Here is a 14,592-nt window from a genome sequence, read left to right as displayed (position 1 = left end):
GGTTTGGGACAGAATGGCAAAGGGAGTATTTTTGAAAATGTAACTTTTCAAGAGAGTATGAAAGCTTGCAGGGACAAGTCACTCGAGGCATGAGAACTTTTAAGGTTATTGCAAAATTCCAGAAGTGCACTGATAAGGCCCTAAATTGGAAATTGGGATGGAAAAATAAATGGAAGGGCAAAGCTGTGAGGGAAGAATTTTGCAGCATAAAGAAATCTTGGTGCAACAATTGACTAACTACATATGTTTCTAAAACCTGGATTTTTTTTAAAGATTTTATTTATTTGTTTTTAGAGAGATGGGAAGTGAGAAGAGAGAGGGAGAGAAACATCAATGTGTAGTTGCCTCTCACATGCCCCCTGCTGGGGACCTGGCCTGCAACCCAGACATGAGCCCTGACAGGTTCACAGGCCGGCACTCAATCCACTGAGCCACACCAGCCAGGGCAAGAATTTAATTATTTTAATTAATGATCTGAGTATGTCATTATTGATACTAATTTCATTAAGCTATGAAATTAACCAAAAATACATTTTCCTACTGACCTCCTATGTGGTATTTATTTATTTATTTAAAATAAAGACTCATCATCAACAAAATCAATCATTAAAAACAACAGTTCAGGATGATCAGATCAAGAAAGAACTTCAGGACCTTCAGCAAACTCTAAAAATACCGCTACCTATATATTTTTTAACTCATATGTTAAAAATTACATATTTCAAATACTAAATCTACTTAAAATTTAACAATACTAAATTAAGAATACAAGAAAAAGAACTTACTTGGCCATATAACTATATCAGGAATGCGATGAAAAATTCCTTCCCTGAGCAAAAATATCTCATGAAGACAATGACCTGTTTTGTGATTTTAAAAAGAAAATGCAAAAACACCTTAAATTACAGTAAATTTAAAAATTAAAAATAAATAGCACTCATATAAAATTGCTTACCATGAGCTCTAAATACTCGATCATCTGCTTCTTGTGAATATGAAATAGTAGTTTCTTTCAGCTCACGAAGAAAATCTTCATTTACAACAGAAGGAGGTGTATCACTAGGATTTAAGGATGCCTATAAAATAAAATTGGTTTCTTTGGCTTATTTCTAGAAAATAAATTTTGAATACCTACCTCTATGAGCAAGAGTGACTATAAACTATGAAAGTTTTTAATATCCAAACTAAGTCAGAAGCATAGAAAAATACTAAATAATATGTATGGAAACCAACTTGGTGACAGTAACCAACAGTCTGGCTAATGACATTCTGTAACATGAGTTACCAAAGCCTTATGTTTCCTCACTTGCTTCTATGGCCTACCTTTTTCTTATTTCTAAGGATTGCAATCAACAGCAAGGACGACTGCAAACTCTCAATTTTCAATTTTAGATTAAAGAGACAGGGGGAAAGATGTTATCTACATTTTAATCTATAGATAATATTTAACATTTCCTATACCCCAATTTTTATTTTAAAATGAATAGCAAAAGCCTCACAATATAAAGTCATTTTATATGACTGCTTTAAAACTCAGAATGTAATTATAAACTTGATACTTAATTTCAATTAACAGGTAACATGAAAAATTAAGCTGCAACTTTAAACCTATGTGATCTTGGGCAAGTCACCCAACTTCTGTGAACTTTAGCTTATGGATCTGTTAAATGAGCTTATCACCACCAAATTTATACATTTGTCATTAGGACAAAAGGTTAAAGGTGATTACTTTTGTGAAAAGCACTTAACATCACCTAGCATATAGAAGGAGATCTATAAATGGCTTCCCAAATCAAATCGGCTATTTAAAAAAAAAAATCATGATATAAGTAACTGTCTCCTTTTCTCTTGCTGCTTCTAAGATTCTCTCCTTATTTTTAATATTGGGTAATGTAATTATGATGTGCCTTGGTGTGTTCCTCCTTGGGTCCAACTTTTTTGGGACTCTCTGAGCTCCTGGACTTCCTGGAAGTCTATTTCCTTTGCCAATTGGGGAAGTTCTCCTTCATTACGTTTTCAAGTAAGTTTTCAGTTTCTTGCTCTTCCTCTTCTCCTTCTGGTACCCCTATGATTTGGATGTTGGAACATTTAAAGATTCCCCAGCTGGTGTGGCTCAGTGGATTGAGTGCTGGCCTGCGAACCAAAAGGTCACCGGTTCGAATCTCAATCAGGGCACATGCCTCAGTTTTGGGCGAGGTCCCCAGTTCAGGGTTTGTGAGAGGCAACCACACATTGATGTTTCTCTCCCCTTCTTTCTCCCTCTTTTCCCTCACTCTAAAAATAAATAAATAAAATATTTTTTAAAAAATATGTATAGAAAAACATGATATTTATATAGCCTTTTGGTATCTTATTAAGGATCTGTATTTAATTTTTAATTACACAGTTGGTCCTCTGTATCTGTATCAAATATATATTTTTTAAAAATCCCTGAAAGTTCCAAAAAGCAAAATTTGAATTTGCCACGTGCCAAGCACTATGCTGAATCCATGCAAATGAACTAATATGTAGGCATACACTGCTATAGATTATATGCAAAAATAGGCTATATGCAAATATCACGGCATTTTATATAAGGGTCCTGAGAATACACAATTTTGGTCTTTGCAGGGGTCCTGGAGCTAATACCCCGTGGGATTATTATATATTTATGTAATAAATATTTACTGAGTGGATGGTATAAGCCAGGCACTGTTCTAGGCCCTACCTGGGAATACAATAGTAAATTAAACAGGAAAAAAAAAACCTAACCTCATGGAATCTACCCTACAGTGGAAGGAAATAACCAATAGAACCCCAACAAAACATACAGATTAATTATTATTTTGTTAACTTACAGAAAACTGAAAGGATTCAAAGCAGGGGGAAAAAAACGCATGTTAATAAAACTGGTGAAATGTCTGAATGCAGTATGTAGATTGCATCAATGTAAAAAAAAGTAATTACAAATAAGAGACAATTAAGGAGATGAAAAAAAGAGATCTTTTAAGAAAAATTAAAAGAATTTGGTTTGGGAAAGGAAAGAATTAGTTGTTTAGCCTCATTTAATTACTACAATAAAATGTATCAATGGATTTATGAATAAATAAAGTAAGTCCTCACTGAATACCTACAGTCCTTAATAATATGGTAGATATAATGGAGAATATAGTGTTAACTGTAGCCTTTGCATTTATGGAACTTATATCCAGTCAGAGGGACATGCAGAATACCATGCCACAGCAAATAGTAAAAAATAATAAAAATCATAATAATATAAAGAAATACTAACAATTTCATTAGTCTGATATGTATATAGTTTAAAAGTTTTCTAATCCTACTCAGAAAAGTGAAACTACACCCTAAAAAGGTCAAGAAAATAGTAAACTCTGTAACGACAACAACAAAACATGACAAACGCATTAAAGCAACTATGACAAATTACAAAGATCAGTCTAATTAATTTGGAATTCACACACACACAAGGTTAAGCATATTAGTAATCATTCTCATTTGCTTACTTTAGAGGTAGTTTTATGCTCCACATTTACTCCAAGGGTACTTTGGACCCATTCTCTAAAACTTGGTAAAGCCATGCCACTAAGAAGGTACCTAAGGTACAAAAAAGGTAAAACATTAGAATAAGGTATCCTCATTTAAATTTCAATCTTAGCTTTACTTCAGTAACGGTCAAATAGTTCCTATAAAACCAACCCTTTCATATATAATCATAAACTCTAGACAAAAACAAAACCAAATCCAACTATCTGAAGGCAATAAACCAAAAACAGGCAAAAGGGAGTGTGCTTGGCAGAAGGAAACTGCACTACGAGTTTCTTTTCTTTTTTTTTTTTTTTCTTTAAACAGGCTTTGGCCTTAGGAAAAGCCCCAGCTGGTACCACAAAAAGAAACAAAAATGCAGAAAACCCACAGTCTTCCTGGCTTGAAGAACCAGAGGGCAGTGTTTGAAGTGAGCAGAGCACCTAGGAAGTACAGGGAAATCACAGAAAAGGAGAGAGTCAGAAAGAGCCATACATAAACTCCGTCCAAATGTTTGGCTGATCTTGAATTACACATCTGTTGAGCAGATGCTAAGCAACCCCACTAAGCTTAAAAGAACTGAACAGAAAACTCAGCTGCTCACCAGCACAGAGGGAAACTGGGAGTTTGAGATCAGTAGAGTTAATTGCTTGATTGAGAGGGGAGGGGAAGGTGAAAAAAAAGAGCCTCTTCAGAAGAATGTAACGGAATCCAGAGTCTCTACAACACAACATTAACAATGTCCAAGATACACTCCAAAATTACTAGACACGAACAAGTAAGAAAGTATGATCCATAATTGAGAAAATGGGCCCCAAATTGATCCAAGATACCAAAGACAGAACACAAAGATTCTAAAGCAGCCACAATTATGCTAAAGGACAAAAGTGGAAATATATTCCCAGTGAGTAACAGAAAAGAAATCTCAGCAGAGAAATAGAAAGTATAAAAAGAACAAAATAGAAATTCTGTATCTAAAACTCTGAAATAAAAATTCATTGAAGGAACTTAAGAGCAGATTGGAGATGTCTTAACAGAGCAATTAATACATACACAATCTGAAGAAAAGAGAAAAAAATTTAAAAAATATAGAGATCTTCAGGGACCTAAGGAACAATAACAAAAGACTACCATATAAATGGAGTCCTAAGAAGGAGAGGAAAAATGTATTTGAAAAAGCAATGGCTGAAAGTTTCCAAATATAATGAAAGAGAAAAATTTAGAAATGTAAGGTCAGAAAACTTGAAGAGAATAAATGCAAAGAAACACAGTCAAATTGTAATTAGAGAAGGAGAAAGAAAATCTTTAAAGCATCTACAGAAAAATTACACCTTATATACAATGTGATAACAATAAATATTATGACTGACTTATCATCAGAAACAATAAGGTCAGGAAGCAACTGAACATGTTTAAAGTGCTAAAAGGAAAAAAATGTCAACCTAAAAATCTATATCTGGTGAAAATAGCCTTCAAAATGAAAGTGAAATAAAGACGATTTCAAATGAGAACTAAGAAAACTTGAGAATCTGGTGCCAGCAGACCTACAAGAAACGCTAAAGAAATTTCTATAGACTGAAGGGAAATATAACATGAAATGTAAACTCAAATCTTCCAGGATGGAATACATAATACCAGAAAAAGTAAATATGTGGGTAAATTTATAAATGACTAGTCCTCAATTTGTTTAAATATATAACCTTTAAAAATTATAACATTGTTATCATGGAGTTTATAAAGTGACAATTACAGTAAGAACAAGGAATAGGAAAAAAAAAACCCTGTAGATTTGCAAGGTTCACAGACTTTCCATGAGTGGTATAACATTTAAAACACACAACAGAGGATTATAGAGTGGGTATGCTGTGAAAAAACTAGATTTGCTATTCGGATTTTGTCTCATACTTCTTTCGTCTCAATCCCTATTTAAGTAGTTTATAACAAACATCAACATTATTTCACCTATACAAGAAATCCTAAATTTTATATGAGAAGATAGATGCTGAAAACTCAAGTGCTTAGAGATCAACTTTTCAGTTTTAGAAATACTTCTTTGAGGTGGTAAAGTATTAAATACCAGTAAGTCCTAGAAATAAAAGAGATAAAAGTATCCTACCCTAGATTAGTGTAATAAAGAAGGCTGATATGCAAACAGTAATAATGCAATGTGTCAAAATAGCAGTAATATAAGAGCTCTCTGAAAAGATCAAAACAAATTTCAAAATGTTTTAAAACAGTACTTTAAATTTTTTATTAAGTAAACACATTGCATATCATGTGCCAGGCATTGTCCTAACTGCTTTATGTATATTAACTTATAATATTATGAGTTTGGTACTATTATCCCCATTTTATAGATGAGGAAGCTAAGGTAAAAGAAGTTAAATAATTCAAGGAATTAAGTAATTTATTTACTCAAGATCCTAGAGCTAGTAAGTTACAAAACCAGAACATGAATCAGATCATGAATAAGGCTTCAGTCTGTGCTCTTAACCACTACACAATGCTGCCTCTAGTCTGATTCTTCCCTGCCACCAATCCAATTGAGATCATTAAATTAAAATGCTTTATTAATCACATTTATAAAATCACAGTAATTTTCTCCACTATAATGTTCTTGTACCTTCTCTATTCCACTCCCGCCCCCCCCAAAAATTTATCACAGGTCAGCCATATAAAACTACTACACAGTGTGTGGCAAAAGTAGGTTTACTGTTATGAGTATGAAAAGTTTGTTCTTATATTATTGTTTGTTAATTACTGTATTATTTTCCATATGAATTGTAAACCTACTTTAACCCCACCCTGTATTACAGCTGTTTTATTTTTGTTTGATTACATAATTTATTTATAAAATATTAAAGTATAACATACATAAAATAAACAAATAATTGCATAGCTGAATGAGTTTTTACAAAGTGAACCTTCCATGTAATCAGCATTTAGATCCAGAAACCGAAGAACATTAGCAGCCCCCCAGAACCCCGACCCCCATGCCCCTTTCAGGCACTACCTCCTTTCCCGAAACCAAGGGAACTACTATACTGACTGTTAACATCACAGGGTAATTTTGACTGTTTTTTGAACTTTATGTAAATAAAATCATACAAAATGTATTCTTTTGTGTCTGCCTTCTTTTGCTAAGTAATGTTTATTTGCTCAATAATATTTATGAGATTCATCTATGTTTAACGTGTAGTTCCATTTCATTCATTTCCATGACTTAATTCCATTGTGTGAATATAGCACAATCTCTTTATCCACTATATTGTTGAGAGACAATTGAGTTGTTTACAGTTTTTGGTGCACGCAGGGACATTCTTGAACTTGTGCTCTGAAAAACGTATTACATGTTTCTGATGAGTGCAATTATGTATAATTTCTAGGCCACAGTCTATGCGTATGTGTAGCTTTAGTAGATGCTGGCAGACAGTTTCCCAACATGTTTACCACTAGCAATTATAAAGAGTTCTATTTGTTCCATATCCTCCCCACTCTTGGTAATGTAGTTCTTTTTAATGTGAGACTTCTACTGGTAATCCCTTAAAAATCTAAGTTTTAATTTCCATGATTACCTATGAGATTGAGCTTCTACTCATGTATCTATTTAAATATCCTCTGTTTTCAATGTCAGTTCATCTTTTGCTCATTTTCCTATTGGATTAATACTGTTTTTTTCACTTATGTATAAGAATTTTAATATATTCTGAAATCAAGGATGTATCTATTAGATATTTTCTTACTTTGTGATTTGTCTTTTTTCACTCTTTAAAAAGTCTTTTGATGAAATGAAGTTCTATATTTTACTGTCTAATAGATTCATTTTTTTTCTTTTTGGGTTAATGCTTTTTTTTTTTTTTCTGATTTGCCTGCCTCGAATTCAGAAAGACATTCTGTATATTCTTCTACCAGTTTTGTAGCTTTAGCTTATATACTTAGATCTACAATCTGTCAGGAATTGACCTCTGCATGTCATATGAAGTAATATCAATTAATCTTTTTCTAAGATGGTAGTAAAGTCTCCCTACAGTTATTTTAATTTGTTTTTGTGTGTGTGCGTGTTTGTGTATGAGTTTAAATTGAGAAAAGAGATTCTTTAGCAGTCACTATTTGTTCCAGACCAAATAACAAACCAATACTGACAACAAATCAGAAAAGACTATAAATTGCTCTTAACGGTTTCTGTCCTGCAAGCTATTTAAAATGTTTCAGGTATAATACTTTTACTCAAGATTATTTCCCACTCATTTCATCAGAGCTTGAATGACTGCAAAAGCTTTTAGCAACTAGCCTCTCAAGATTACTTTGATTTCACGAAGATAGGCAAAAAAAGACCAGTGGCTACATATACACTCTGCACTGAAACTAAATGTTTATAATAATGCAGCATTCAGTATTTAAAAAGCCAGTGCTGGGCCCTAACCAAAGAAATTTTTAATTGAAAGTGATTTAAAAGAACACTAATTTTGTTACATAATTTTAACAGTTACACAACATGGTCTGAGTAGATGTCACTTCATATTACACAACAAAAATACCATCTAAAATTCTCAAACCCATCTTTACATAAAGGTTCACAAAACAGAAATGATACTAGAAAGGAAAAAAATAAACAACAAATGTTTTAATCAAACAAGCTCCTTTTTTATATTAAAAATCATCAGGGCTAAAACCAAACAATGGTATGTCTGAAGTATTATACAAAAATAACTTTTTCATAAATCTAAAGAAACTGGAATGAAAGTATGGGACCCATAACTAAAACAACTAAAGACAGTCAGTCATTCAGAATATCAAATAACCCTCATTTTAGCTAACGTAAAAGTATAAATCCTGGGAGGTTGGTTACAATACATGTGCTCGTACATGTCAGTAATGTCCTACCAAAAAAAAAAAAAAAACCAACAACAAAAAAAACCCGAACAAACAAACAACAATTTGGAACCACCAGATCTCAATGCTGGGCCCTTATATTAACTGTAAAATTACTTTGGGTCTTTGTAAAATATAGTAGACCCTGGATATTCATGATGAAATCATATTCAGACCTTTGTGAATCCATTAATTCACAAATAATATTATCCGTAAGATAAAAAGGTGACCACCTTCAAGATACTTGAACTAACAGAACAGGGCCAGTGTTACTGTCACGTGTAAAATTTAAAACTGCATTCTACCACTAAGATAAACAATATACGTCTACATCTGAATTTACAGTACTTCAGATTTTGAAGAAATATCTTGCTTGGCAGAACCTTGGATGTAAGACTTTGTTCCTTTATTGAAAATTCCAGCACGGAACTTAATACAGTTCAAAAAGAGTTCTGTATCAGAAGGAAAGTTTTTCAGTCGTGCTTGTTCTTGAATCTAATGTCCTGGGGATTTGAAAACAGTAAGGGAAGCCTGACTTAATAATCATAAAATCTAGCATTCTGCTAAGGGCTCCAAAAATCTTGTAAAATATCATGAAGTAAAACTGAAAACTTTAAAGTCAAAGAAGTAAATGGAAGGAAAAGAAATATTATACAGAAAGTTAAAGGAATCAAAAGTATTTAACATAACAAACAGCAATGGAATGACTTGATTATTATCGTACTACAATTTGGACTGACATCTAGAACTATAAATAAACATTCATTTAACACTCATAAGACTCCTGCTTTTAAGAAACTTACAACCTAGTTCAGTTGAAGCTGTACACACATTTAACTCGCAGGGTGAACATGGGCAGGAAACATTCAACTTCTACCAGAAACGTGCTAAGAGGAAAGCCAAGTACCTATACCAGTTGTTGAAAATAGGGTGACTACTGAATAGCTCTTTACCAAGTTTGAGAACTTTAATGGTCTCTTTATAAAATATACAATGAGATCAAATTAGCACCTTCCTTTAGAAAATGGTAGACTATACTGTAGAAGATACAGAACCAGAACAAGCTTTCAAGACAGATGAAATCACTGTACATAGAGAGAATGACATCCAGGAAGGATGTGTACTGTCAGAATTTATGGTGACTAAAGACAGAGAGACACTCACTCTGGGGCAGTGCACAGAGGCAGCAACTGTTAGGCAATTTAATAGCCTTTTTATAACAGAAGATGAAACTTTAATGAAAAATTATGCCACTGAAAATACAATGTGCAACAAACCCAATCAAATTCTTGCCATTTAAACACTAATTTGTGGAGTTCCAGCCAAGACAGAGGCAAAGGCAGAGACCCTTCGCTTCCTTGCACAACCAAAAAGAGGATAACAACCAACCTGAAATCAATAAACAACCAAAAGCACCAGAAAGTCAAACTGCACAGAATTCTGACAACAAAGGAATTAAAGAAAAAACCTCAAGGAGAACAACCACACTGGTAAGGTGGTGGACCAACTCAGAAAAACCTCCACAACACAGAGGCCCTCCAGGCAGGGCTGGCTGCCGAGCTTCTCAGGCTGAGTGGGAGGGGCTGGCTTAAGAGGTCTTAGAGGTGGCTGTGGGCTACAGCAATTGCAGCGCTAGGAAAAGCTCCGAGTCTCACAGAGAGTCCACTGAAGAGCGCACTAGAGAGGAGCAGGCAAGCCGCACTGTTCCCTCTGGCCCCTCCCTTACAGGCAGTGCCCCAGTGCAGCAAAGAGGGTGGCCCTGCCAGGGTGAATAACTAAGGCCCGCCCCCTTACAACCTATCAGCTGCGCCAAGATGAAGAAATACAGCCCACATGAAAGAGCACAGCATAACCTCAGAAAATGAGCTAAGCGAGGAGGAGGTCGCCAACCTATCTGATAGAGAATTTAAAGCCCTGGTAATCAAAATACTCACAGTCTGCTTGAGCTTGGTCGAAAAATGAAAAAACAAATGAAGGATACCCAAAGTGAAATAAAGCAGAATGTTCAGGGAACCAACACTGACAGGAAGGAAACCAGGACTCAAAGCAATGATTTGGAATAAAAGGAAAAAATTAACATCCATCCAGAACAAAATGAAGAAACAAGAATTCGAAAAAGTGAAGAGACTCTTACAAACCTCTGGGACAACCTGAAACGTTCCAATATCCAAATCACAGGGGTGCCAGAAGGAGAAGAGGAAGACCAAGAAATTGAAAACTTATTTGAACAAATAATGAAGGAAAAATTCCCCATTCTGGCAAAGGAAACAGACTTCCAGGAACTCCAGGAAGCCCAGAGAGTCCCAAAGTTGGACCCAAAGAGGAACACACCAACGCACATCATCATTAAGATACCCAAGATTAAATATAAAGAGAGAATCCTAAAAGAAGCAAGAGGAAAGGAGAAAATTACCTACAAAGGAGTTTCCATTAGACTATCAGCTGATTTCTCAAAAGAAACCTTGAAGGCAAGAGGGGCTAGAAAGAAAGTATTTGAAGTCATGAAAGGCAAGGACCTACATCCAAGATTACTCTATCCAGCAAAGTTTTCATTTAGAATGGAAGGGCAGATAAAGTGCTTTCCAGATAAGGCCAAGTTAAAGGAGTACATCATCACCAAGCCATTATTATATGAAAGGTTAAAGGAACTTTATCTAAGAAAAAGAAGATCAAAAATATGAATAGTAAAATGACAACTCACAACTATCAACAAATGAACCTAAAAGAAAAAACAACAAAAACTAAGCAAACAACCAGAACAGAAACAGAATCAGAGAAATGGACATCACATGGAGGGATTTCAATGGGGAGGGGGAAGGTACAGGGAAGAAGCATAATTGGTAGGCATAAAATAGATGGGAGAGATAAAAAATGGTATGGGAAACAGAGGACTCAAAGAACTTGTATGTACAACCCATGGACATGAACGAAGTGGGGGAAGGCTGGAGGGATAGGAGGGCAGGGTGGAGGGGGGATAGAAGGAGAAAAATTGGGAAAACTGTAATAGCATAATCAATAAAAAAAGTTTTAAAAATAATAATAAACACTAACTTCTGCTTTGTATAAATTAATGTATATAACCTTTAACATCAAAAAATGCCATCTTTTAAAAATTTTTACTCTATAGAAATTTATAACACTAGTTCTGAAGTTTTATCATCTGTTGCTTGAAATCAAGAGGACTAAATTCATCTATATCTAGAAGGAATAAGAATGACAAGATTATAAATCTAGGTATTTATAAACTGAAAAATTATAAGTCTGTTCAGAAGTTAGACTGGATTCAGGAAAAAGTTCATTTTTTCCTAAGATCTAAAATACCTTAAAATAATTGTTTTTAATTTAATGGCTAGGTTTTAAGTGCCAAAGTTACCCTTCCAAAAATACATACAATTAATTACATTTCCTTATAAAAATTTCCTACCTTTTCAATCTTTTCTGTATCAGAAATAAGGGAATCCCCATAAATTTCATTGAGAGTCACTATTAGTTTCTGGCATCTAAGGATTTCCTTTCCTTTCTTTCTGACTCTATTATATTTGTTTCCTGTGGTATTTTATCCATGTTTTCTATGTGGTTACAGAGGGCAGAAGGACTGTATTCAGTCTACTATGAACCCAGAATAGAAAGTCTTTACAAAAAATTTCAAAAATGGTCCTTATAATCAAGTATTAATAACAAAAGGGTAAATTAATTCTGTTCAGAAACAGAACCACAGAAATGGAGATCACATGGAGGGTTATCAATAGGGGATTGGGAGGGGGAGGGGGGAAGGTACAGAGAATAAGTAGCATAGATGATAGGTGGAAAATAGACAGGGGGAGGGTAAAAATAGTGTAGGAAATGTAGAAGCCAAAGAACTTTAAGTATGACCCATGGATATGAACTATAGGGGGGGAATGTGGGAGGGAGGGGGTGGGCAGGATGGAGTTGAGTGAAGGGGCGGAAAAGGGACAACTGTAATAGCATAATCAATAAATATATCCAAAAAAAATTAATTCTGTTCGGCCAAATCAGTATTTTCTCCTACTTATCCTTTCTAGTCACAAATTCCATTTTCTCTTTTAGGAATATCATAACCTTCTTATGCTTCTGCCCTTTGCCTCTTATTGGAACGAGAAATTTTTGTCACAGGGTAACTTTTTATAATACAACTAACTCCACTGCGTTGGTGTGCAGGTGTAAAAGGCTACTGTGAAACACTCCCAGAGTCTGGAGAGAGAACAAGATCGATACAATGGATGAGTTGGTAATCTGCAGCAGTACTTCATAAACACAGCATAACAGAAACAGTATGAAAATGAAGCTTAAAAACACTTAATTTTTAATCCCAATTTCCCACTGAGCAGGTGGCCTCAAGTAAGCTATTTAACCTTCTCATGCTCAACCACCTTTATGTTTAAGAAAATAGGACTACCCATCTTTGGGTTATTTTAAGATAACTTAGTAGGCACTCAGTAAGTAATAGCTATTATCATCTTAAAGAATGCTTATAAATGTTTTCTGATAAAAATCAGAAAAATCTACTAATTTAACTACTATTACTATCCCTAGGAAACTAGAGCGAGAAAGCTATGATCCACTTTCCATGATAAGGTAACGGTGTTTCTAGCAGCACCAGAATGGGAACTATATATTATTTAGTTAAAACTTAGTTTTATTTATTAAGAATTTTGTAATATAGTACATATTTAATCCTAGAACATCTAAATTCCATTTCTGTGTTTGGAGAATTACCCTCTGGATAAGTCTTAGTGGGAACCAAAGGCTGCCTTCCAGTAAGTCAGATGTGCTCAGCATCCACTTATCTGGTCTACCTTCGCAGGTTCTGCAAGTCAGACGCAACCCTCCCCCACCACCCCATTCGCCTCCCACCTCCCCCACTGGACTCTAACTCAGAAGTCAACCATGTGAAGAAATGAGGAACCCATCCTGGTTAGAGTGGCACCAGCAGCAATCTCCCAATGTCTAATGCCAAGACATAAATTCTCTGCTTTCAGTGACACTGTGCTGAAGTGCAAGTTACCTATTTGTCACCTCCTGTAAAACATATATGATCTATCTTCACGATGCAAAGAGAAAGAAAGAAACGAAGACAGTGTCTGAGAGTTGGTTTTTAAGTTCACAAGATTCACTTTTTCCTCCCAGGGGATTTTGTAAAGCCAATCTATACACAGATAAGCTTCTACTGTATTATACATTATTCTGTTTAAAACATTAAATACTCAACATTTAGAACATTGGTAAATTTAATTTTAACCATAAATTCTTTCTACCTGATATGTACAATTTCTCAAACAAGCCTTCAACCAACAAGCTACCCAGACACACATAAGGTTGGAAATGAGAATGCAGATAATATTTATTTTTCTTATTAAAAAACAAAAGTCAAATGTATATCTTCACAGCTTCATTAAAATTAGTTCCTAATCACAACTGCTAAAGTTTTGTTTCAGGTACAAAGTATATTTAAGTAAAAAATACATAATGATTATGTTGTAAAGAAAAAGAATTTCTCCAAAGGAATAAAAGTTTTCTTGCTGATACTTCAAAATATTGACATACCATATAAGTGTAAAAAGTATTAACCTAGGCATACTAATGCCCAATAAATATTAAGTCAACGTGCAATATTAGACATATTCATAATATATCTGATCCAATTTTACCTAGTCTCAGTTTTTAATTTATTTTTAGAGACAGCATTCAAATAGTAGATATCTATACTCAGTGTCCTTTCAAAAGTTGTATCAAAATTCAATAGACTAACCCAAAACACCAGCTTTGGCAGGGTCAGGGTTGCTTAAAATCAACTAAGAACTTATTTTACAATTGCCTGTATCTGTAACAATACAAATATTCTTTAGGTTTCTTATCCACACATTAACAAAAACATTTCGGAAATGTGAAAGCTATCACACAAATGCCTGATATTTCTTCAACACTTCTCTAATATATCTCAGAAAACTAATTTTACGAATACTACGTGTTCAACTAAAATTGTTCACCTTCCACAATAACCCACACCCAAATTTCAATTCCCATTCTTAAAATGGAGTTACTTTGAACAAATCATGGTGTAGGGATTAGGTGATGGGGTGACTACAGATATTTTTGCATCCTGAGTCAAACAAACTACCTAAAAAAATGGTACTTATGAGACAACTGGTGAAATGTGAATGAGGACGAGAAATTATAAAA

At 34.2% G+C, this 14,592-nt stretch overlaps 1 protein-coding gene across 2 annotated transcripts in view; it reads right to left on the bottom strand.

Moving 5' to 3' along the window:
- AGPS (alkylglycerone phosphate synthase) overlaps positions 1–14,592 on the bottom strand; it is a 142,747-nt gene that overhangs the window by 88,371 nt on the left and 39,784 nt on the right. For both annotated transcript variants that reach the window (XM_024561455.3, XM_053918801.1), the window contains 3 exons: positions 3,501–3,591; positions 956–1,076; positions 786–860 (listed from right to left, as the gene is read on the bottom strand). In XM_024561455.3, the coding sequence (XP_024417223.2) occupies positions 786–860; positions 956–1,076; positions 3,501–3,591 (287 nt within the window). The remainder of the gene's footprint in view (positions 1–785; positions 861–955; positions 1,077–3,500; positions 3,592–14,592) is intronic.

The sequence above is a fragment of the Desmodus rotundus genome, chromosome 2 (assembly GCF_022682495.2).
Source record: "Desmodus rotundus isolate HL8 chromosome 2, HLdesRot8A.1, whole genome shotgun sequence".
Lineage (NCBI taxonomy): Eukaryota > Metazoa > Chordata > Mammalia > Chiroptera > Phyllostomidae > Desmodus > Desmodus rotundus.
Note: the sequence above shows the minus strand (reverse complement) of the source record. Positions and strands in the feature narration are given on the sequence as shown.